The following is a 26,799-nucleotide window of genomic DNA, read 5'->3' on the forward strand; positions in this document are numbered from 1 at the left end:
AGGAAGTAAATAGTGGAGTTATAAGTCAAAAATACAGTAGTATTGGTATTTATATTTACCATGTGATCTTTACTGGAAATCTTTATTAATTCATGTAGTTTCAGTCAATTGTTTAGTGTCCCTTCCTTTCAGTCTGCTCAACTCCCTTTAGCATTTCTTATAAGACTGATTACTGGTTATAAAGTCCCTCAACTTTTGATTATCCATGAATGTTTTCATCTCCCCCTCATTTTTATCCTCCAGGTGTCTGTGAATTCTCCAGGTCTCTGATGGTTATTGACTTCTATTTGTATTCCATTGTGGTCAGAGAATGTGCTTTGAAAAAATTCATTTTTTTTTAAATTTTATTGAGGCTTGTTTTTATGTCCCAGCATATGGTCCATTCTGGAGAAAGATCCATGATCACTAGAGAAGAAGTGTGTCCTGGTGACCTGGGATGTAATAATCTATATACGTCTATTAAAATTCTCTATATCTCTCTCTCCTTTCTTTGTTTCTCTGTTGGTAGAACTCTCTTTAGTATCTGAAGTAGGGCAGGTCTTTTATTGGCAAAATCTCTCAGCATTTGTTTGTCTGTGAAAAATTTAAGCTCTCCCTCAAATTTGAAGGAGAGTTTTGCTGGATAAAGTATTCTTGGTTGGAAATTTTTCTCTCTCAGAATTTTAAATATGTCATGCTACTGCCTTCTTGCCTCCATGGTGGCCACTGAGTAGTCACTACTTAGTCTTTGGTTGTTTCCTTTGTATGTGGTGAATTGCTTTTCTCTTGCTGCTTTCAGAACTTGCTCCTTCTCTTCAGTATTTGTCAGTCTGATCAGAATATGTCTTGGAGTGGGTTTATTTGGATTTATTCTATTTGGAGTTCACTGGGCATTTATGCTTTGTGTATTTATATTGTGTAGAAGGTTTAGGAAGTTTTCCCCAACAATTTCTTTGAATACTCTTTCTAGACCTTTACCCTTCTCTTCCCCTTCTTGGACACCAATGAGTCTTAAATATGGATATTTTATTTTATCTATCATATCCCTGAGATCCATTTCAATTTTTTCAATTTTTTCCCCATTCTTTCTTTTGTTATTTCATTTTCTGTTCTGTGATCCTCGAGGAGGCTGAGTTGTTGTTCAACTTCCTCTCATCTTGTATTATGAGTATCCAGAGTCTTTTTAATTTGGCCTAGAGTTTCTTTAATTTCCATAAGATCTTCTATTTTTTTATTTACTCTTGCAATATCTTCCTTACGCTCTTCTAGGGTCTTCTTTATGTCTTTTATATCCTGTGCCATGCTCTTCTTCATGTCCTTTATATCCTGTGTCATGCTCTTGTTGCCTGTCTGTAGTTCTTTGATTAATTGTGCCAAGTACTGTGTGTCTTCTGATATTTTGATTTGGGTGTCTGGGTTTGGGTTCTCCATCATATCATCTGGTTTTATCATAAGCTTTAAGATTTTCTGTTGTTTTTGGCCTCTTGGCATTTGCTTTACTTGATCTTTGTCAGAATTGCAGCTTGGTGGCGTACACTTTCTCTAACTAACCAGCAGATGGCATCTGTGAGTCACCTATTCCCCTCTAGTCAGTTCTCCCCAACTTTGTCTTTGTGGTGGGTGGGGATCTGATTCTTGTGGGGTCCAACTGGTGCACTTAATTTGGGTGCGTTGCTGGTGCTGTCTGCCCTGAATGTGGGGTGTGTGTCTGAGCGGTTAAGGAGGAAGGGCAGCTTTTATAATCAAACCTCCCAGGTGTTCCTGGAGATTTAAGGCTGTTATCTACCACTGACCCACAAGTCCTTGGTATTGGCGTAGGTTCACTGGGATTTCTGAGCGGTTCCCCCCTCCCTGCTGTGCTCTTCCAGGACCTCTGCTGAGGAGGGGAGGGCCGTGCCATGTCACAAGTGTGCACCGGCCTCCAGGGAAGCCCTGGGACACTGGGCTGTGCAGGGATGTTCCCAGCCCACTTCAAAGATGGTTGAATGGGACATGTTAACTTCCCCCTTTCCACACAGCTCCGCCCTCCCAGCTCCGGGACAATTGGCTGTGGGTGTATTAAAGGCCACTATCCACAGTGGATATTGTGGCATGTGCACAGTGCTGTAGGAAAGACTCCCTGTCATACTGGGTTTCTTGGGGTGGCTCTGGGCTGTCGGTTTGGCCCCGGGCAGGAATGCCCATGCCCGCTGGGGAGATGGCTGCAAGTCGTGTGTTTTTTTCTCCTTTTGGCTCATCTTTGCTCCCCTGGGCCTGAGACAATCAGTGGTGGGTGTAGGAAGGGGTATCCTCCACACCAGACACCGAGGCATTAGCTTAGCCCACTCCCGTCATATCTGCAGCTACTCCCAGGCTTTTTTTTTTTTTTTTTTAAGAACTAGTCCATCTCCAAATGCCAACCCACCATTTCCCCACACTGAAGCATGGCCAAGGGACTTTCAGCTGGCTCACTCATTCATTTCAGACTCCTGGTTTCACCAAATGCATGGTCCCTGTAGATTTAGCAGACCTCGTCTGGCTGGTGCTACTCTGACAGTGGTGTTCTGGGTCACTTTCTGGTTTTTATCTAGTATTTTCCATGGAGGTGTTTTTTTTGCCCTGTCTCACCTAGCCACCATCTTAGGTTCTCCCTCACTGGATTTTAATAACACAAACTTTGAAATCAAGCTATCATACAAAAAAAAAAAAAACTTTTTGAAATGCAGAAGAAAAAAGAATCACTGCTTAGAGATTTTCTGGGGAAAGGAAAAGATATTTAGTATGGATCATGCATGGTGGAAATTTTATGACTCTGAAAAAGGACACATGTTTAACAAAGAACTTTTAGGAAACAAAGAGTATATGTTTCATGTAAATAACCTCAGAAGTCATTCCGCAAAAATATGAGATACTATGTTTATTTAGACATTCCATCTAGTTAACAAAATACAAGTAATTAGTAAATTTCACAACTGGGTTGAGTGGGTAGTATCAAAAAGCTTTTAGGTCTGGCTCTGAATGAAAAGCGACGAATATGGCTCTCATGTTCTTTACTGATCACGTTCTTAGAGCTGGTTCATTCCTGTGGGTGAGACCCTATTGTGGGTGGGACTTTTTTATTAGGTTATTTCAGTTGAGGCATGCCCCAGCTGGTTCTTAATCCTCTTACTGGAGCCCTTTAAAAAAGCATGAAATAGACAGAAAACAGAGAAGCCGAGAGAGAAGCTCAGAAAGAAAGCCACAGATGGAGAAGCCAGAAGCTGAAATCAGCAAAACCCCTGGGAGAGAAGGGAGAAACCAGCAGCCTGCTGTGTGCCTTGCCACGTGGCAGAGGGCTGAGGATCGCCGGCAGCTGTCTTCAGAGTCCGGGTACTGTCTTTATGACGCCTTGATCTGGACATTTTCACAGCCTCAGAACTGTACGCTCGTAAGCGAATAAATCCCATTGGTGGAGGCAGCTCATTTCTGGTATACTGCAGTTCAGCAGTTTTAGCAAACTAAAACAATTGTCAACTATAGGTAAGCTCCCCTCGCCAGACAAAATTTTCCCTAGAAAAGGAGATGCATATATTCTATTCCTCAGAGAATCTCTCCATGTGGGACAATTTCTCCAAATTGCTATATTTTGAACAATCATGTTCCCTTTGTGGGGGACAAATTCTGAAAAGCTCTGAATCATAGTGACTTTGAAGCTTCCAGGTGTTACCTAATCAAATCAGTAAAAACCAGGCAAAGAAATGTAGGTGGATTTAGTCATTACACACAAGTTAAGACTACATAAAGCAAAATGCTGAACATGGTAAACAAGCCTTTTAAAGATCTCTTTCAAAGGCCATTTTAAAAGAGATTAGATTTTGGAGATACAAATGTAAAATATGTACCTACAGAGTGAAAAACAAAGCAAAACAAACAAACAAAAACCCTGGCAAAACCAAAATATAAAGCTGTTCTATTATTTTATAAAGACACTTTCCAATTTGAGATAAAATTTCTAGGGGCTATCAGTGTAGGATTTAAAAAGGGCTGCAACTCAAAACACTAAAAAGTAAACAAAGATAGCTTTTTTGGAATTTGTTAGAAGAGTTAAAGGTGATTTTAGAGATGACAAGATCACTAATGTTGAAGATATATGTGAAGAATGAGTACAACTGTTTTGTGAAACATGAAAGTGAGAAAAAAGCAACATTTAATACATGATTTAATATATTCTATGCTTTTAAATATATAGGTACCTAAATCATAAAATAAATATTATGATAGGTATTGGTATATTTAATCTGTATACCTAAAAGTTTATATTTAAGTTGTGTAAAGAGCTTTTTGAAAAGGAATTTCTCATTAGGAAAATAAAGGATCACTTTATATTTGGGACAGTCTTGTATTAAAGCAACTGTAGTTTCTGATCATCAAAGAAAATATTAAGATCCTCTAGTCTAGTAGATATGAAAGAATCATTTAGACTTTCCTCTCTTCTCACTCTAGAAAAAAATTCAGCTGTTACATCCACTGAAGCTGAAAGCCGGAAATTACGAGTGTGGCTTTCCCTTTGAGCCTCGTAAGTATCCTGAGCCCCACTGGCCTTTGTGTGTCTGTGTACAGAAACAAGGTGGAAAGCCCTTGGTTACCTTAGTGAGTCCAGGGAACACCAAGAAGGTTCCTAACATGGCAAGGGATCTCCATGCTGCCCTCATCTCAGAGGAACCCCTCCAAGGAACTGCAGATTTCTTTGACTTACTCTTGGCAACTGTGATGGTTAATTTCATGTGTCAGCTTGGCTGGGTTATGGTGTCCAGTTGTTTGGTCGAACAAGCACTGGCCTGAATGTTATTGTGAGTGTGTTTCATACATGGATTTAAATCATTACTCAGTTGATTGCATCTATGGCTGATTGCATCTGCAATCAACAAAAGAGATAAGTCTCCTTGTGCAAACAGTTGGAGGTCTTAAACAAGAATTAAGGATTGCAGCATTCAAAAAGAAAAATTTCTCTCTCTCTTTCAGAGTTTCCAATTTGTAGCTTCTCCTGGGGAATTCAGTTACCTTCATTGAGTTTTCAACTTACAGCTTGCCCTGTGGAATTCAGGCTTGCCAATCCCCATGGTTGCTTGGGCCAATTCCTTTAATAAATCTCTTGGTATTTACATAAGTCTCTATCTCCTATCGGTTCTGTTTCTTCGGAGATCCCTGTCTAATGCAAAAACCTAAGTGTCTCTCTCTATTTTAGTTAGGAATGTTTATCCTGAAATCTCATCTTATAGATAATATGATTTCACTATATTTATACTCCTGTACTCATTAATAAAAATTCCCTTAATTGCCAAGGCAAATATGAAATTATTTGCGACATTTGACTGCTTCATTTCAACATAACGAACTTACTAAGTTCATTAAAGTCTTCAAAATGATCTTTTGAAGGCTTGAAAGAGTTAACTCCATTTCCAGAGAGTCTTAAAATTCACAGCCTTACCAAAACAAATACCAAAAAGGTGTGAAACAATTGGAATGAAAAATATTAGTCAATCACTTCTATAGTTGCCCAGTTGACAGCAAAACACTGCATGGCTACGAACATTTCTAAGTATCTAATGACTGGTGTTATTAAGGATAAAATACCTGGATTAACTCATAATCATTTATTTCTTTCGGATTCTTTGCAGTTATGTATATAGAGCAAATTCTTGTATCCTGTGATTCCCACCACCTACCCACACACATACAACTATAAAATCCATTCCACCTTAAGTACATGGAGCAGCTATAATTCACCTGGCTGACATTACTAATGCCAAAATATAGTTCTTGGAACAACAGAACTATATTTTGCTCCTGAATATGAAGGTGGCAAATATTTAAAGAAAATCCATTCAGGAAGATGCTCTTGCTACCTGCTTTTCTCCAGTCTTCTGGCCTTTAATAAATCTTGGAAGTAAACCATAATTTCTGGATTTAAGACATACAAACATACTGTGATGTGGTATGCAAGAGTCAGCAATAACTCCACATACCTTCAGGATCCAGCAGTCTTGGAATCCCCAGTTCTGTTTCAGCAACAGTGAAAGCCTCCTCCAGATTTTCCCTGTTAGATCTTCCTTTCACTTTCTCTAAGTCTACTAGCTCCGGTCGAATGGCTTGGATGATGGAATGAAAAGCAACCCCACTTCTCCAACTCCGTCCAAAGTCTTTGACTTCTATTCCAGCCTGTCTAAAGGTGATGAAAAATAAAACAGTGTCAATTCTGAAGAAATGACAAGCACTGTCCTTGAGGATACCTGCCAAATCCATCCCTCTTCACCAGTGAATGAGGTGCAGCCAGCTATATCAGTTAAATGTTTTGGAGAAAAAAAATAAGCAAAGCAAAATTGTTATCGGGTAACAAGAGAAGATGTGGAGATTCTGATTCCATACTTTGAGTTTCCTACATTAGATTTTCAGTAATTTAGGGACTCAATATAAAGCACATTTTACACTTTTTAAAAAAATGGGAAGGCCAATTTAGAGAAAACTAGTAAAATAAAAAAGGAAAAACTAAAAAAACCACCAAAAGTGGTGATAATTCACCATTCGATAGTTTTTGTGTGTAGATATATGTGTGTTTTGTTTGGGGGAGTGGATGGGAATTATCTAATGTGTGTCTAATGATAAGCAGCAACATGCTGCACCTACACAGATCCTAACAGACAAAGGTAATGTTGCTGAATTTACCAAACACCTTAGGGTTCAAAAGCAAACATGAGTGTGATTATAGCTCTAAGGTGGTCACCACAGGAGCCCGTCCTTCACGTAAGTCCAGACAATGATTCCAGCTACCCCATCCATTAGGGATTGGATTGTGTTTCCCACAAAGACGTGTTCGAGTCCTTACTCCCAGTCCTGAGGATGTGAACGCATTTGAAAATAGGATCGCTGAAGATGTGATTAGCTAAGGTGTGCCCAAACTGAAACAGGGTGGGTTTTAATCCAATATGGCTGAAGTGCTTGTAAGTAGAGGAAATCTGGACACAGTCAGTGGGAGACAGAAGGAGACAGAGAGAGAGAGAGACGGAGAAAGAGAGAGAGACCGTGTGACAGAGGCAGAGGTTGAATTATGAGTTGCCAGCAAGCTCCTATCAGAATGCTACAGACTTCAGAGAAAGGATGATCCTGCTAATGCCTGGATTTTGGACTTCTAACCTCAAAACAGTAAGGCAACAAATTCCTGTTGTTTAAGCCAACCAATCTGTGCTATTTGCTATAACATCCCTGGCAAACGAAGATGCCACTGATCAAATTGTTTTTTCAACTCTTCATTTGGAATTGCTTTGAGGGTAGCAAATTTTTGTTCCTTGGCAGTGGATTTGATTAATTCAAATGAGTTATGATAGTTAAGAGAGTCATGATGAAAAAAACTGTTTTGCTGTCGTTAAAAACAGAAGTGAAGGAAGTGCAGCATGAGTGATATTTTCCCCTAACATGTGACTTAACTATAAAGGCAGTTCCAAAAAGAGAGCTGCAAAGATATTTTTGAGCAATAAGCTTAGAGCCTTTAAAGGTGATCACTTAAGTGAGCTTCAAGGAATAAATTCATCTGTAGTTTGTTTTATTAAAAAATTAGTCTCTAATTTTACAGTTGTTTCTAAATAAAGCAGAAGAAACATCATTTATTTTTTACCAGAGCCTCAAATTTCCCATGAACTATAAGAAAAAATATCTGGTTGATATTTAATGAATTGGTAAATGTTCTTACATTTTATTTCAGCGAACTTAAGATTCATTTTAATGCCCATGCACATTCAGTTTACATAAAATATATTAAACTAAAAGTAGCTTGTTTGTATCTCATCACTGGTCTTATAAATAATTTTACAACAGTTTTGTAAGAATCCAGTAATTATAAAGTAACCTTGAGTCTTCTCTTAGTTCTTTTAGAGTTTACATCTGTGGTGGTACAGATACATATTTTTTAAGTCAACTGACATACTGGTAAATCTTCATGTATGGTGACCAATATCCCCTTGTTATCTATTCATTTATATGTCACCTCTGGCTTCATCTTACTTTTGTATCTATAAAAGTATTTCTTCATTTTAAAAATGTTTTTGTATTGTCAGTTTCTTTAAGCCACTTCAGAAAAATTAAAAAAAAAAAATAAGTGTGGGGCATAAATAAATAAACACTAAGTTAATAGGGATTCACTATGTAATTATAAATTTTCTCTAACTTGTTTATTGTTTTAGAAATTTTCAAAAATAAATATATAAAACAGTTTCTTAAATATTTACTGCATTGGAATAATTTAAAATTTTGCAGTGCATTTTCTTTCTCTCTTTCTGTGCCGTATATACTTGTTCAAGATACATATACTGTTTCTTATTAGATGAAAGGAGTAGGCAATATTCCTGAAAGATTTTAGTTCAAACCTCTCACTTAAGATCTTGATATACTAACCTGAAGAACTGATGAAATATGACTGATTTATAGGCATTTCTGACCTCTAATACACTTCAAGTACATATCTTCATTTGTTTGGTTATCTCATTAATTTGTGCCCTGAAATATAATTTTCTTCTTATACATTTTTCAATAAAGTATGCAAATCTCAGATATGCTACTACAATGTAGCACCTCCATTTCCAGGGGTATATGCACTGATTATAATTGAAATTGGTAAAAAAATTAAGAGGCCCTAACTGTTTTGTGTTACTGAAGCAGTTTTCTGATTTACTTATCCTCAAATTTTTTTAAACTGTATATGAAAACAATGAATAGACTCTGACAGTTTGTCTGGTGTTTACTGGATCTTTTATCCTTTCTCATTCTATTCAGTCTTGTGAGTTTAAGGGACCTTCAAATCACAGAGACCACAGATTTTAAGTTCAGGAAAAATGTCATATGTGGAAATGGGTACAAACTCTAAAAGTCTGTTATCCATCTCTGGTAAGTCAATGCTTACAAAGTACAGATTGGGTTAGTATGAAAAGAAGCTTTTAGAAAATGCTCAGCAATTTGGCAGCATAATGGAACCTTGTGTCTGTTAGAGAATTTTCATAGCAGAGAACAGACATCTCCCCAAACTTCTAGAATTTATGTGGCTGTAAAATAAATGGATATCATTGTTGTGTTGATGACTGGGGAACCCTTGGGTACATCGATAAACATATTTACAGAATAAAGAAAATACTACCTAAACTGAGATCACAAATAGACTAAGTAAAAGAACAGCTTTGTGCTGTCACACATCAGACTCTGCATCTTCTCTGTCACCCAAAGCACCAGGCATTAAACAAAACTAAATATGGGCTAACTCCAACAGCACTAAATCTGATTCCCCCCAGCTACTAAATATTGAATGAAAATCAATTTAATGCTGTCTGAAGCACACACTAAAAATAGTTATCATGTTGACATGGCTACAAAGTTTCATTGCAAGAACATTTTAGGAAATGTCATAGCATGTGGTCACCAGTATCCTCCCACACAGCCCTTCTCCCTCTGCCCAGTTAAACTGCACTAGAGACCCGGGAAGCCCATCCAAGGTATAAAGCAAACAATGTCCTGGCAATGTGCAAAGTGCTTTTTATTTCATTTCTACTACAGCTTCTAAAAAGCCACACAGCTTTGAGTTCATAAATACATTTGACTACAGTTTGACTCATACAAGCATATTCCGAATTAGAAAACCACCAACACTTTCAAAGCAAAGCAAAATTTATATAAATTGGTAACACTAATTACATCTTCTCTGTGTTTATCTCTTTTTTTCTCTATTTTTGCCCTTCAAATGCTTTAAAAATAGAACCCCCTCTGTTTGGCACGTCAATATTTTATTATGATAATTGCTTGTTTACAATTATTTTCCAGAAGTAGAGAATCAGATTCAGATTAGATCTAAGCATAAAAAACAAGATAGGAAGTGAGTCAACTTTGTCACTCAGAAAACAGGCAGGCATAACTTCCACGTCAAGTGGCTTTACATGACTAATCACAAATTATTGGTATGATCAATTGAAAACTCTGTTCAAATTGCTCTGGGAAGATATTTTTCTAGAGCAGTAATATTTTATCCAGCATTATAACATAAATGTACATAAACATCATTCCACTATGCCTAGAAGCATACTGAAAACTAGAAGAAAATTCTTAGCCCATAAAGCTGAGAAGGGATTTACATTCCAGATAAAAAAAAGAGAGACCAGAGGAAAAAAATATTAAATAAAAATAAAACTAAAGTTAAAAAAAAAACAAGGAAAAAAATATGTAGAGCCCCCTTGAGGAGCCTGTGGAGGATGCAAGGGTACTGGCCTACCCCACCTCGATGGTTGCTAACATGACCACAGACATAGGGGACTGGTGGTTTGATGGGTTGAGCCCTCTACCATAAGTTTTACCCTTGGGAAGACGGTTGCTGCAAAGGAGAGGCTAGGCCTCCGTATAATTGTGCCTAAGAGCCTCCTCCCGAATGCCTCTTTGTTGCTCAGATGTGGCCCTCTCTCTCTAGCTAAGCCAACTTGAAAGGTGAAATCACTGCCCTCCCCCCATGTGGGATCAGACACCCAGGGGAGTGAATCTCCCTGGCAACGTGGAATATGACTCCTGGGGAGGAATCTAAACCTGGCATCGTGGGACAGAGAACATCTTCTTGACCAAAAGGGGGATGTGAAAGGAAATGAAATAAGCTTCAGTAGCAGAGAGATTCCAAAAGGAGCCGAGGGGTCACTCTGGTGGGCACTCTTACGCACAATTTAGACAAACCTTTCTAGGTTCTAAAGAATTGGGGTAGCTGGTGGTAGATACCTGAAACTATCAAACTACAACCCAGAACCCATGAATCTCGAAGACAAGTGTATAAAAATGTAGCTTATGAGGGGTGACAATGGGATTGGGAAAGCCATAAGGATCACACTCCCCTTTGTCTAGTTTATGGATGGATGAGTAGAAAAATAGGGGAAGGAAACAAACAAACAAACAGACAAAGGTACCCAGTGTTCTTTTTTACTTCAATTGCTCTTTTTCACTTTAATTATTATTCTTGTTATTTTTGTGTGTGTGCTAATGACGGTGTCAGGGATTGGTTTAGGTGATGAATGTACGGCTATGTGATGCTACTGTGAACAATTGAATGTACGATTTGTTTTGTATGTCTGCGTGGTGTGTGAATATATCTCAATAAAATGAAGATTTAAAAAAAAATTTTTAATCCTAAAAAAAAAAACTAATGTGTACTTTACACTTACAGTGTAGCTCAACATTTAAAGTGCTCAATAAGACACATGTGGCTAACAGCTACCTTATTGTACAGCATGGATATAGAATCTTCCAATCTTTGTGTACTCTCCATGTAAACAATTACATCCAAATAGGACAAGAGAGCCATAAAAGGATCCATCATACTGGCTCCATCACTGGTAAAGGAGATAAATTCAGGTAAGATGGTATTATTTGCTAAGTGATACATAATTTAGCTTACTGTATCTTTTTAAGGTATTCTTAGATTTTTCACCATTAATTAAAATCCACAATTCAAAAATAAATAAATAAATAAAAAATAAAACTACCAGAAAACTTTCAGGAAATAAAAACAAATTAATTCTTTCAAGAATGTGGACTTTAGCTCGCATTACTATTGAACAGAACTCGATTGTCATATGAAGAAATATGCCAGCTTAAACCTCCATTTAGTTCTGAAAAGATTACTCAATAGAAGCAAAAACGTCAACCAATGACCTAATATGAACTAGCTTTCATGCTACTAACCAAAGCGTAGGGATTAATCAACTTAATTAATCAGGCTTACTTCCATGAATGAAGAATGAAGAAGGGAATTGATTTTATTACAGTATTTTCTCAGCGTATTAGTACTGATTCGAGTTTATGCGTTAGTTCAAGGAAAGTGAAACAAGTACTAAATAAAGCAGAGTCATTCATACAAATGTCTCTTAAAATTTGCGACCACTGGAAGATGCAATCTGTAATAAATTGATAAGTCAATGTAAGAGTTCCGAATTTAAACAATCTCTTGGTACTTACTTGGCTACTGCATACTGAACCCACTTTAATAAAGCCTGCTTGGCATTTCCTTGGATCTTTGTGGCCACTTTCCGCTTACTGGGTGGGCTGGCGGTCTCGGAACTGACCATGCTGTCCACAGATGACGCACTACTGGACAAAGACTGCAGCTGTGGCAGGTTGCTGGTCAGCTCCTCAATCTGTGAGTTAACAGGAGGCAAAATATAAGAATTATCTTTCTCCTTCTTTCCTCAGATATTTTTCTTTTCCAGGCCATACAATTTTCCAGCTAAAAATGATTTACTTAAATTCTACTATCATGCAGAAAATTCTGACAATGGCCATTAACTATGTAATCAATAATTTGAAATGTTGTAGGATCCCAGAAGCAAGGATTCCTGCATTTGAAAGGGCCCTCACCAGTCACAATATTTTAATTCCCCTAAATCACCCCACCCTTTTACAAGTGAAGAAATTGAACCTCAGAAAAGTTCTGTGACTTTTCTGCAATCACAGTTAACATAAGAACCTAGGGTGTCTGCCCCACTGTGGAAATCAGTATGAGGTATTGTACATTTTATTAAAGATATATAATAGCACTAAACATCTGTAATGCTATTATCTCATGTACAGATGTACAAACAGAAAATAGATGTACAAATAGAAAAATGCAGCACAGCATCATATTACATTCTTACACTAGACATTCTTGCCTAAAATATGCATGGATAGAAGATAAAATGCGAGACAACTTATAGTTTAAACTTTCTATATTACACTAAATGTCCCTCACAATCTTTAGCAAGCCATCTTCTCTATCTTGTCATTTATCCTCTGCTAAACATACCCAATATTCCAGCCACACCAACCCCTTTATTTTATTGTTATATATAAAACAATCTCTTCTTCCTGCTCACCTTCACTTACAGCATTCCCTTACCTGGGCAACCAATGCTGTCACTGTCTCTTTCTTATAAAAACCAGAACTTTCAGCTCAACTTTCCCCTCCTCCATGAAGTCTTTCCTATTTAGTCCCTATTTTGAGTCATCTCTCTCCCTACCCTGAAGTTCCATTTCATTATATTGTGTCTTTCTATTGGCGTTTATAAATGGCAGCTTTCAATTTAAATTTTCTCTGTATGTATCTTAATACCCTGACAAAATTTAAGCTCTTACAAAAAATATATAAATAATTGGGGGGGATAAGGGTATGGGATGGTTGAGGTGTTCTTTTTCATTTTTATTAATATTTTTACTTTATTTTGGAGTAACAAATATGCTTGAAAATTGATTGTGGCAATGAATGTACAGTTATATGATGATACTGTGTGCCACTGATTGTATACTTCGGATGGATTATATGGTGTGTGAGTATATCTCAATAAAACTGCCTTAAAAATAGTAAGTGCTTAAAGGGCACAATGGATATCATACTCCTTTTTGTACCTCCCATTGCATCTAGAACTGTATCTGGCACACATTAATAAATATTTGTTAAATACATGGATGAATTAATACAATAAAACCTAATGGTTAGAATAAACCTTTCCTTAGGAAATTATTCTGGATGGGATGGCAAGTTAATTTCATCTCTTCCTGGCTTATAAAAGCATAGAACACCTCCCTTGCAGAGAAAAAAAGGAAAATTCCCCTGTGCTCCTTCTATACCTATATTTCCTCTCTGTTGTCCACTTTTCAGCTTGTGAACATCTGCTGGAATTCTTTGGGATTTCCATCTTTGAGGGGAGAGGAGGGAATTCTCCTGCTACAAAATATCAGTGTATCTGTGCAAATCACATTTCTGCTAACTCGAGGCTCTACCCCAGAGGAATGACAAATGAGGGCATTATTAAATTGTCTACCACAATTAAAGGTAGTACCATACCTGGAAATAGAGAATAATGGTCCACATCAATCCAAGAACTATTGAGGGTCGGCCATCAGCTATATCAGTGGAATTAATGTTGACTAATTTAATCTGTTTAAAAAGAAAAACTGTGCTAGTAATGTACTAGAAGACCATAACATTTAATTATGCAATAATTAGGACTTTATTGGACATCAAAAAGATCTGTACATGCCCATGTCATGGCACACAAAAATGAGGATGGCGAGCCATTAAAATAAAGAGCACGTGGTTTAAGTGGAAATTCCAGGGGGCATTCACTAAGTGAAGAACAACAATAAAATTATCAAATGGATTACAAAAATTTTTTTGTAAAGTTGAAAAAAATATGACATCATGCAAGGAATTACCAACAAAATACCAGACAGAATAAAACATTATTCTTTTTACATCCAGAGACTGACCAGAACATAAAAGAAACTCTGTTGAGTAGATTAATAAGATGTACTTAACTTTGAAGTTTGTTACCAAATAGCATGAAACTTATGTTCTCTTTTACCTATAAAAATTAGGAGTTAAAAATTCTAAAATTTGTACTAACCGGTGATCCTCTGTACATGGACTGACATGAAAAATAAAGGGAAAAGATGATATACATACATAAATAAATGCTCAAAATCAGCCTTATTTGTTCAGTAGCAATAACAATGTAGGTAGCAAATTTAGAGCATAATTTTGGGAATATAGTTTGGAGACGAAATAAAGAAAACAACGAAATAGTAAAATAGAGACTCAAAGGTCAGTTAGTACTTTTATGCAATAATAGTTAACAAAGCATAGAGGGTAGATGCCAATCTAGCTACAGTCTTCCCCTGTTATTCATTTCCCTATTTTATCAATTATTTACAAAGCTATTTCCTAGGTTTGAGAAAAATCTCTCTTGGATTCACATACTAAAAAGTCCACCTCAGTCAATCTCTATAGAACACAGAGAACAACTGCTCATCATCCCTTTCATAAAAATTAACTAAACTAGAAAAAGAACATAATAATGACACAGAACTCCTTGGACTTCTGGCTCAACAATTCTCGATGAAGATTTCATGAAAAGAGGATTTATAATAAAGTTCAGAAGATTACAAATGATTTACTTTTTAAAAATTTATCAGATGCAAAATCATCCTCCAAATATTTTACTTTTGAATGATTAGTTTAGATTTATTAGTTGCACATCAGAGAAGTAGTGTAAAAGTTAGCACAAAAATCACTGTAAATAATTTGGCATATACCCATGGGATTTTGTCTCACTGGGGAAATTCATTCATCAGTTTCAGTGATAGGAAAAAAATTTGAGAACTGCCATAGATTATTAGCTTGTTTGTCTACTTCTTTTAAATCTAGAACAGTATAAGATATTTAATACATGTTTGTGGAAAACAAAGACATCAATTTTCTTTAACCTTTTATGACAGAACTGTTGCAACTCTATAATCATTCTGATGGCTCTGGTTTATATTTCCTCCAGAATTAACTCCACACCCTTTGTAGTATCCATTGACTACAAATTGATAATGTCTGCTAATAGCCATATGATTAATTCATTCCATAGAGGATAGATTATTTCTTTTTCCTTGTATACCTTCTTATTTTTAAAATGCATTGAATATAACCTGAATTTCCTGTCTCAACCCATCTCCAGCTGTACTCCTTGTTAACGTCTTAACCTTATCATAGAACCTAAGACCTTTTTTGATCAACTTGTAAGAACAATTTTTTTGTAATCTTTTTCTACCCTAAAAGCTGTGCTCCACAATGGGTTTACTGAGTACTAGTTTTTATCCACCCTTCCTTGAAAACTCCCATTGAATTTATAATAAATTCTTAACAGCCTAGGAGGGTGCAGTGGGGAACACAGAGACATCCAAAGAGACTGAAGAATTTTCAGAAGCCGGGAAGCGGATGGGATTGTGTTGATGGAGAAAACCAGAGCAGAAGGACATTTAAGGAGACCAGTGGTTCTCAGTGTGTGTCCCCAGAGCGGCTGAAGCAGCATCACCTGGGAATTCATGGGAAATGCAGAATTCGAGGCCTTAGCTCAGAGCTGCTGAAAACATTCTGTGAGGCTATGGGATTAAGAAATGCAAGACCATGTGGGTGAAAAATAGAGGCTTCAGGCAGATTTTATTTTCTGGGAAATTAAAAGACATTATGGAATTTGTGGGGACAGAAAGTTAGTGTTTTGGATTTTGTTTAAGTATTCAAACGCATTACTTTTGCTCTAAGTGATGTAATACATGAAACTCGATTACTCTACTTAACTCTTGTTTTATTACTTAAGTTGTTTTGTACAAAAATGACCTTATGAAGACATGTCTTCTTTATAAACAATGACTTCAATAAATTAAGTCATTAAATTTGGTCCAAGACTTCATTAATTACGAGAAATTTTGTCTTTACAGTCTAGTCAATAAATATGCCTCAGAATGATGGATAAAATCATTATTCAGTTGAAATGGGAGACTGAATGACATGAAAAACTAAATAGCCTGATCAACAAAGCCTCATCAACTTTCCATGAAAAACTCAAGGAGGGCAGATAGAAAGTAGATAAACCCTCCATTAAGAATGAGATTTGAATGATTTGGAAACACCATCCACTATTTCTCAAAAAGCTACAACTGTTTTCCCATACCATCTTAATGCCTGAAGTCACTCTTCGGCATAAAGTTTATGCAACTGACTGGACCTTCTACTGATTCATTACACCTTAGTTTTGTATTGTCCAGAGCTCATTACACTTTATTTTTGTATTTTTCAGAGTTCCATTCTTATAGAATGAAAGGTTATTAACTTCAGTGTAGGTTGCATTTGCAAACACTGGAAACAATCCAAATGCCCATTCATAAGAAAGTGGATGGATAAACTATGGTGCATCCAGACAATGGAATAATGTGCAGCTGTAAAAAAAAAAAAAAAAAGAATGAGGAAGATCTCTCTGAATTACTCTGGAGTGAGTGATTTCTAGGATATAATGTAAATGAAAAAAGCAAAGTGCAAAAGGGTATCCATAGTATGCTAAACTTCACATGAGAAAGGAGACATAAGAAAAAAATACCTCTATCTGTTCACCTGTTAAAAAGAAACTCAGGATGGATAAATCAAAAACTAGAGGGGTTGGTTACCCAGAAGTGGGAAAAGGAATAAAAGCAATGGGAAAAAAGACAGTAAGATGGGTGAGGATCAAGTGATACTTCTTTGAATATAGCTTTTACTCTTTGAACCACAGGAAGGTTTCACACACCCCAACATAAATAATAAAATTAACCACAATGACTGGGTAACTCAAAATGGAACCCAAACAGTAACAAATAAACCTAATTATTAAAATGAATAACATAATCACACTGAAGGATTTGGGGAAGAAACAAACTAATGCAAGAAAATTTGGAAAACAGTCTTTGGACTGGATAATGCAATGTTAAAGACAAAGAGAACTTCACACAAATACTGTACTCTAGTGAATAAACTTTTTTCCACAGAGGTATAGGTGAGCTACACCGAAACTACTTTATGTTTATACTAGGGGTAAACAAATAAGTGAATGTATTGTAGATAATGAGAGCCAATTTTTTCACTGTCAGAGAAAGAAATAATGAATAAGGAAACAGGGATGCTAGAAAGAACTTTGCGGTGGTGTTGGATTGAATCAGAGGTATCAGTTTGAAGTAATATATAATTGTGTGTGTGTGTGGAGAGAGAGGGAGAGAGAAACAGAGAGAGAAACAGAGAGTGAGAAATAAACATAGATATGTGGGTATACACAGGTTAGTGAACATAGCCTAGGAGCATTAGCAATGATTATGCCCAGTGAGGAGATTTAGTTTCTAAATACCATTCTCCAATGAAAGGAACCAAGGCTCCTCAGAGACATGGTTGATTCTAGGCTGGGGACAATAAAAATATAAAATAAGCCTGGCACATCTATTGTTCGAGAAAATGAGGAAGTGCTTGAAAAAGGGTAAGATCAAGTCAAAAGGGCACAGAAGCCAAACTGAACAGTCTCTAAATGGCCAAAGTTGAAATAATCTGAAGAAGAAAACACTAATAATAATAGTATGGGATTATAACTATGGTGTAAAAAAAAATATCACTAGCCCATACGGATATAAATAAGTAGTTCAATAGATACATAGAGAAGAAGAGGCATCTCATCCTTACAGAAGAATTACAGTTAACTGTAGAAGGAATGAGATACTTTTTAAAAATCACTATTAGGCGGTAGTAATAATTGCTGAAGTGAATATCACTAATTAATGCTACAATCAATTCGAGGAGAGGCAGAATATTAGCAGTCTCAAGTATCTCCCCTAAGATATTTATCAATTGTAAAAGGAGAAACAGTTAACTATAACATTGGGAAACATGCCAAACACATAAACCAAGTGATCAAGGTTTCTATCAGCAGTAATGAGAACATCCTATAACTGCTAATAGGATGCTCTGAAAAAACCCACACCATCACATCACTGCCTTGGAATTCTTGCCAAATGTATAATCTCAATCTAATAAGAAGAAAGCATCATACACACCCAAAATGAGAGACATTCTGCAAAATAACTGACCAGCACTTATCAAAAGTGTCACGGTCACAAAACACAAGGAAAGAATGAGGAACTATCAAAGAGAGAAAAAATGCAAGGTGTGATCTTGTATGGGATCATGGAATAAAAGGAGGTGGCATTCTACTGATGTCTATACCTTAGTTAGGAGTACCATCCTATTAATTTCCTGATTTTGATAATTGAAAAATTATTTCATAAGTTCGTAACTTTGGGGAAAGCTGGGTGAAGTCTGTACATGAACTATCTGTACTTTTTTGCAATTTTTTTGTAAATCTAAAATTATTTCACAATAATCTTTTATGTCTACATTGTACAAATTATATGCAATGCTTTTCTTCCCTCAGTCAATATTTAAAACATGAGTGTGACCCCATCTTCTTTCTCAAGTGTTTTCTCTTTGTTTCTCTCTTACCTTCCTGCCTTCAAGGAACTTGAGTGCCGTGCCAATGTTAGCCACAGCATGGATGCGCTTCATACGGCGTCCTTGTTCACAAGGCTGAAGGACGGAAAGAAAAGGTATAAATCAAAATGCACAAGTTAAAAAAGATAGTTATAAAATCTATTTCAATGGATAAAGAATACACTTGAAGAATATTCCAGAAGAACAACCAATATCACTCAATTTTTATAAAGGTCAGTGAATACATAAAGCATTATTATCCCCATAACATTCTGTAGATGTACAAATTTACTCGGTAAGGATATCCACTCTCAGCTTATCTATTAATGCCTCCATATGCCTAAGAACCAAAATTCACAAAACTTGTATGTTGTCTATTGAGACTGTCACTCCTATAAGTTAGGAAATATTTCTTGGTCACGCATCTTTTTTTTTTTTTTAGTCACAGAAGTGTGCAAGGATAGTGATGGCAACAGTTCTCAGTCTGAATGACCAAAAGACCAAGTTTATAAAGCAAGGCTAGAAATGAGATTGTGAGTATGCAAATGTTACTCACAAAATTGTATCTTCTGGTATATGGATTCTCTAAGTTACTTTGTGGCTGCTATTAATAATTCTTGTGCTTTCTGTTTGCCATGCTTTTAATGTTAAAACTCCAAATAATGCCAATGAAGTAGATATTATTAGCTCCCTTTACAGAAACTAAGAGGATAACTGAGGTTAAGTAATTTCTCCAAGGTTACATAGCAACCGTCTTCTTCTCCGTGACCCCAGAAATCCAAATGATCTCTCATTAAAGCTCAAAAACAATATCTTCTAATTTCCAACTAATAGTGTACCAGGTAATTGTTATGATATAATGTTTAAACAACTATTTTAAATAGAAGGTTTTATTCCTTTTTTTAATTTTAGTTTATTCTTTACTAGGACCTCTAATGTACGTGACATATTCTCATCATTGATCCACATAGGGCCACTTCAAATGAATAATTTAATTTTCCTTTATAATGTAAAAAGTACCCATGAACCTACTAACTAAAACAAAACTAGACCTTGACAGGAGCCATAGCCCTCGTAACTACCACCATTCCATCCTCCTACCTCTCTACACCTGAAATCCAGTCCAACACTTTCCTTTTTATATGGTTTTATTTCATTTATATGCATTCTTAAAAATATTTATTTTAATTTTTAACTTTATGTAAATGGTAATACACTATTAATCTTTTGAGTCTCACTCACATAATTTTATATTGCTAACATCTGTCCATTCTGTAGCCTTCCACTGCATTTCATTTGTTTTGACGACTATATAATTTGCCATGCAACTACTCTCATTCTGATGAGAATCTGGGTTATTTTCAGGTTTGGGTTCTTGGGACCTATGCTAAGATCACCTGTATACATCTAATCTTTTGTACAAGTATAAAGAGTCTCTTGGTTATATATCTAAAAATGGAATTGCTGGGTCAGAGTAAATGTTACTTTTGAACTTTTGAAGTAATACCATACTTTTCCAAAATGATTGCACTACTTTTTGATTTCATCAACAATACAAAATAATCCTGTAGATTCATATCCTGTCCAACATCTGATATTGATAGATTTTTTAAAAAAGTTAAATTGAATATCTGTAAAGTGTCCTTTCATTGTGGTCTTCATTTGCATTTCCCTGATCAACTATTATCTGAACCTCTCCGTATCTGTCCATTTATGTTTTTTTTTTTTTCTGTGAAATGCCTGTTCATGTTTCTTGCCTCAATTTTCTACTGGATTATCTGTACCCTTACTGCTTTGTAGATATGCCTTACATATTCTTTTTTTCTTATTTTGAACTTTAACATACATACATAACAGTGATAACTTTCAAAGTACAATTTCACAAATAGTTAGAGAGCAAATTTTAAAGAATGTCATGACTCACAGTTCCACAACTTCAGCTATTTCCATTATTGTAAAATACAGCATACATACAGAAAGGTGTCAACTCTCAAACAGCTCAATAAGCAGTTATATAGGTAATTTCAAAAATTGTTATGGATTACAGTTCTACAGTCTCAGCCCCTACCCTATTATGCAACAGAAGGTATAAACAGCAAGGTGAAGACCTTCAAGGCACAATTCAACAAGCAGCTAGAGAGCAAATCCCAAAGGATGCTATAGGCTACAGGTCCACCATGTCATTTACCTCCTTCCAGCCATTCCAACACCCCAGCACCCAAAAAATACATATGTAATTATATAAAGCTTCAGTATTCATAGGCCTTTGTTAAATCTCATCTTGTTTGTTGCCATCCCTTCCTCTCACTTAATCTCTTTCTCCATCTTCAGGGTGTCTAGGCAGTGAACACCCTAACTTGTTCATACTGTAAGGGGGTGTTGACAGTATGGGAAAGAGGCTGCATCTGATTGTTGTCCTTAAAAGGGCTATTGCCTCTGGGTTTTAGGACTTGTCTGGCATAGGAAGGCTCTGGTCGATTTAAGTTTCTGAAAGATAAAACTTAGTGAGTGAATTTTTTATAGACTCTCAGGTGGGGACCTAGGTATTAGGGGACTACTTTTGGTAAGGCCATGGCATACATATTAAGCCTATCTTAATACTTTCACCACATGAATTGTAAATATCTTCAACCAGTTTGTAATTTCTTTTGTCACTTCCTTTAAATGTCTTTTGATTTAAAATATACTTAACTTCAAGATCGTCAATTGTACCAATCTTTTCTTGTATAGTCCATATGTTTGTGCCTTACTGAATGACTTTCCCTATCACAAGGTTTAAAAGTTATTCACCTATATTTTTTACTAAGAGTTTAAAGTTTGTTTTGCCATAGTGTTCCTATGTTTATGTGCAAATAAAGATATGTAATCACTGACCCATTTAATGAGTAAATGTTTACAAATAATAATCGAGGGATGTAGAGAAACTCAAGAATATTATTTTTTAAAAATAAAAATTCCCTAAGCCTGTAAATACAGTCATAGACCAGAGAGTCATAGCAGGCTGTGAAAGGGGAATAAGATTCTGAGATTCCACCTTTACCCTGAGACACTGGCAGTAAGGGGTTAACTAAGCCTTTTGGCCACATTTCCCAGAGGATCATGGTCAGAACTGCAGTTCCAGGCTAAAAGCTGTGACAGTAAGTATAATGTTCTACACATCAGATAATTATAGAATTCCTGCACAGTGTTAAAGCTCCAGAGGGAGATGCTCTCACCCACATTCTCCCTTTGGAAAGCTCTAAAAGAATGTCTCAGATGCTCATTCCTTGAAACGATGTGTTTCATCTTACTATGGTCCTAAACCACAATACACACACATACGAAATTTAAATAACTATTGTTAAGGTTTATTTGTCATTTAAGAGTAATTTCACTTTATGTAATACAGAATCTTGCATATAAATCAATACAAAATATAATACAAATAATAAATATTTATTAAATAATATAAATAAGTAATAATGGTTAAAATGGAAACTGCCCCTTTTTGTCTCAGTGTCCCTATCTGTTAAATGAGGACCCTGAGATTCTTTCTAAAATCCCTTTCAGCTTTAACATCCTATTTTTCTGACTATGTGTGAATAAGAAGAGTACTTCAAGAGAAGCAAGGTTCTTAGGATGTATATCCTCTTTATCTAGAATTATTAGCTTGGTAGTTAAGTTCCCATCAAGATTTCTGTATACTGTTGGCCAAGCAGAAAGAATGATAGAATTATACTGACATTCGGAATGACAGATGTACTTCTTAAATATCCATTTGAATTATAATGAAGTCTCCTTTAACCTTTCAGTGAATAGCTAATTCAGGAGGATGTACAAAGATGGGCAGTTATATCAGGCAATCAAGAGCTTATATATTGCAATTGACTCCCACATCCTAATGTTAATTCAGTTTATTCAGCTCATGTATATGACTGTAATTTCCAAATTTGCTATTCATACAGGTCTTTGTTAGAGTTCCACAAAAGCAGAACCTGAGACAAGGACTTGGGTGCACTTGGTTTATTGGAGGAGGTGGTTCCAAGGATGCAGGGTGAGACAGGGAAGGAGGAAAGGCCAGTAGAAAGTGTGCTATTGAGCTGGTTACCACTGGGGGCAACTGGGGCTCCATCCCACCAGGGACCCCATAAGGAACTCTGTGGAGGCATGGGTAAAATATGCCTCAATGTGTCTCTCGGAGGAACAAGAGGCTGGGGCATTCACTCATGGATTCCCATCCCCATTGGTTGAAGTTCTTTGGGACCATGAGCTCGCCCATTTTCCAGGGCTGCCCTGTGGACTTGTGGCTTTGGTAAGAGCCCTGAGGTAGAAACCCAGAGACCTGCTTTAGTGCTTGAGTTGAAATGCTGTCAGAATGTAGCTGGAATCAGAGGTGAGCTGAGATGGGACATGAGGCACCAAAATCTCTGCTATAATATGAGTCAAATTAGACAAAGGAGTTACACAAAATTATTATCAGTTTGTATTTTCCACCAAACGAGCCTTTTAAAAAGCTATTTTGAGGATCCTGTGTCTATCATCTTATATGTTATTCTCAAGACTATTTGCTGAGCTCTTTTTTTCAGTTATGGTAAATATCATTTATAAATAATTCAAATTTACAAACTGCTTGCTGCTCTTTTATTCTAAAATGAAGAAACACAGGCTAGCAAAAAATAAATATTTTATAATTCAAGGAATGTAGAAAAATGTATTCTAAAGCTCACTGTTGTCAGACCCCAGAAAAAAGAGTCTAACATATAGAAGGAATGTCTGATCCAGGGGCCCTGCTGCTTATCTCATAGATACAAGGTGGGCAATAGACTAAGGGTTAAAGGCTGTTTTAGAAATCCCAGTCATAGTGGAGCCTAGACCCCAAAAGGATGGATAAGACAAGATCAGATAGGTCCATAAGATGAATGACCTCAAACAAGCCAAAAGGCCTGCTTCCTCCACATAGATAACACAGCTACATTTCAAAGAAGAATAATGCTCAGAACCCTAGCAACCAATCAGCCCAGAAATTGATAAACACTCACCCAGTCGAGGCACAGAACACACTCAGCAGGCACCCTTTCCCCCCAACACCCTCCCATCCCAACATGGGTTTTTCCTTTAAAAAATGCTGCTCTCCGAGAGCGAGCTGGAGCCGTTATCTTTCTTTCTTCTTTTCTGCTGGCTCCCACCTGCTTTCTTCCTCTAAGAAACCTTAAACTCTCTACTTAAACCATGACTCGCTGCGTTGTGTGGACTCCTGAACGACTCCAACCTAACAACTGTCGAGGCTGTTTTTTCACTCTGCTGGTTCTGATGCACATAAAAACAAACGACTGAGTGAGCTGTTCCCCTGTTACAATGATTGATGGGGGTGGGTGTCAGCAAGAACAAGAAAAATGCTACCCTGATTGCAGGCTCAATTTTCAACAAACAACTATAAATGCACAGATAGGGACCAGAGATCCTATCCAAATGGCAAGCAAACACTGCAAGTGAGATAGACGTTAATTTGCAACCAACCATCTTGGGTACTCCACACGAATGCCATAATTAGCCATGATGGGTTCCCAATGAAGCCTTTTGGTTTTCCTCTTAAGGTTGTTACTACCATACATAAAGCTTTAAATCCATGACAGATGGCAGGAACGAGAAAGAAAATGTATTCCTGGCTCCCAGAAGTGATCCACAGAGTGATGTTTCCTTTGTGTTACCAACTACCAAAGAGGAGAACTTTCTCTTAAATGGACAATAACCCTTAAACTATCAACCCAACAAACCCCAAATTCCAAACAGTAATAATTTGACATGTAGCTAAGGAAAACAACCTCACCAGTTTCTGCCCAGACAGGACCTCCAGAAGGGCAAGCAGCTTAACACCATCTTTCATGTCTTCAAAAAGATCATCTACCGCCATCGGGGGTTTCCGCTGTAAAATCAAAAAGGAATAAATGCAAAGCAAAATAATGCTGTTCTCTTGCTCTCAAACCTTTGCTATTCATTGTGGTGAAATATGTAGGGGGAAATTTCTAAATACTGTCATTCTTTATTTTCGATCTGATTGGCAATTACCTTTTGATAACTGTAAGGAGAAAAACAATCCAACTGGAGGTAAAAATTTAACATCAGAAACCTAAAGAGATTTACTACTAGTGCTTTAAATAATGCAAGCTTCTTTCTAGAAAGCTGTTTTTTTACAAGGGTGGGACAGTGTGATACCAGGAAAGGAAAAGACGGCACCAACCACCCAAAAGATAGGAGAGGTTTTAAAACATCACCAATGAGGAGAGCAGGAAGTGTCCCAATAAACGGGGACCATCCTCACAATTACAAGGTGTAGCATTTCTAGGGGACATTCTCACCAAGGTGATCTCGTTAGCACAGTGACCTGCTGTGGGAGCCCTGTGTTTGCACAGCCAAGATTGACAGGTGGGCTGGCTATGATCTGCTTCACTGCCTGATGAATCTAGCAAACCTTCTCTCTAAGGGTGACATTGAGCCCATAGGATCATTAGCAAAAAGCACAGACTGATGAGAGCAAATCCATCAACACTACTGGAAAAATAAGCCAAAACCCCTGTTCAATTAATGGAAGGTCTTTTTTTTTTATGAGGCCATTAAAACAATTAATATATTGGTATTCAATTGATAGCGCCTTGAATTAGGGTCTATTTTGGCTCAGAACAAAGTAAAGAAGCAAAGACACTAACACTGATGCCCAGCAGAGGGCAGAACCACAGATCTTTCATACAATCAGATTTTTTCCCACTTATCACTGGAGTTCAAGCTCTAAAGTTTTCTGATTCTCAATGAATCATATGAAAGACCAAATGCTGGATTCCTGGCTTTTTTTTTTCCTGAAAAATCATATGTTCTATTTAGAAATGTTTAATCAAGGATTTATACTAAAATGTAACTTTGTTCTCTACCCACTGATATGTAGCATTCTTATTTTTCTATGACTACATGGATTAGGGTCTCTGAATGGTATGAGTCTAATTTTAAATGCATTTTCCTCTCTTTATAAAATGAACAGTTGAACACATCGTCTTAGCAAGCTGTGAAATACATGTTCAAAAAATAAGAGTTTTCATTTTCAGTCTTTCTCTTTTAAATTCTACTATTCACAGTGCTTATTACTTACACAGCAAAATGTGAGAGCTGCTTTATATTCTAAACACATAAATAAAATAATTCAGAATAAAATGAATCATGACAACAAAACTACTTGGTGTGTTAAAAATCAATATTCTTGTATTAGCTCTATATAAACATTAAAAACACAGTGCATTTAATCACTCAAAGTGTTCATTTACATCCTAGTAATTTAAATAAAGTAAAACGATGAGGAAAAACGTCCACAAATATGTGACAGATTCAGGAAACAAATACAAATATACTTTTCCTTGTGTTGTTTTAACCTGAATGTATAAAGTAAACAAAGGAGGGAATTCCCATGAAATAATAAAGATTTCAAGGAATCTAGCACCGACAAAATGGTAAAATGTATCCGTCTGACCAGTCTGCCTTTAAACATGCATAGGTGGTCATTTTGAAGACTATTTTCTCTCGTCTCCTCTTCTGCCCCTCCTGTTTGTCCTTTTGTGTCTATTCATGTTCCACTTGCCCCCCTTTGCCCTCCAGCTGCCCAACACTCCTGGAACTGCCTTTGGATCAGCAGTGACCACTGACCCGTTGGCTTCTGCACTGGACATGGTGATACTATCCTCTCCTAAGCCTGTTCCTCACCGAAGCTATTTGAGGAGCCTGCCTGGTTTACAAGTCTCTTTTCCTTCTTGCTCTCCTTTCTTCCTAACTGTGGTCATTCCCCAAACTCGCTCCTGAGTCCTTTTTTCTTTACAAAATGTCTTCCGGATAGACAAATGGGTCTTGAATCCTTCTTTCCAAGTAAGTGTATTCTTCTTTATTGGCAGACACTGAATAAATATAATACTGAATGAATGAATGAATGAATGAATGAATGCAGTTTTCCAAAATTTTTAGCTTTGTAAGCTCTG

At 36.6% G+C, this 26,799-nt stretch overlaps 1 protein-coding gene across 12 annotated transcripts in view; it reads right to left on the bottom strand.

The window, feature by feature from the left end:
- SYNE1 (spectrin repeat containing nuclear envelope protein 1) overlaps positions 1-26,799 on the bottom strand; it is a 499,900-nt gene that overhangs the window by 350,891 nt on the left and 122,210 nt on the right. For all 12 annotated transcript variants that reach the window (XR_005214357.1, XM_037819664.1, XM_037819684.1 and 9 more), the window contains exons 4-8: positions 24,615-24,710; positions 18,821-18,904; positions 13,826-13,918; positions 11,962-12,140; positions 5,964-6,160 (exon numbers count right to left, since the gene is read on the bottom strand). Coding sequence is in view for 11 of the 12 variants with exons in the window: in XM_037819664.1 (XP_037675592.1) it covers positions 5,964-6,160; positions 11,962-12,140; positions 13,826-13,918; positions 18,821-18,904; positions 24,615-24,710 (649 nt within the window). In the remaining variant the exon portion in view is untranslated. The remainder of the gene's footprint in view (positions 1-5,963; positions 6,161-11,961; positions 12,141-13,825; positions 13,919-18,820; positions 18,905-24,614; positions 24,711-26,799) is intronic.

Source organism: Choloepus didactylus, chromosome 2 (assembly GCF_015220235.1).
Source record: "Choloepus didactylus isolate mChoDid1 chromosome 2, mChoDid1.pri, whole genome shotgun sequence".
Classification (NCBI taxonomy): Eukaryota; Metazoa; Chordata; class Mammalia; order Pilosa; family Megalonychidae; genus Choloepus; species Choloepus didactylus.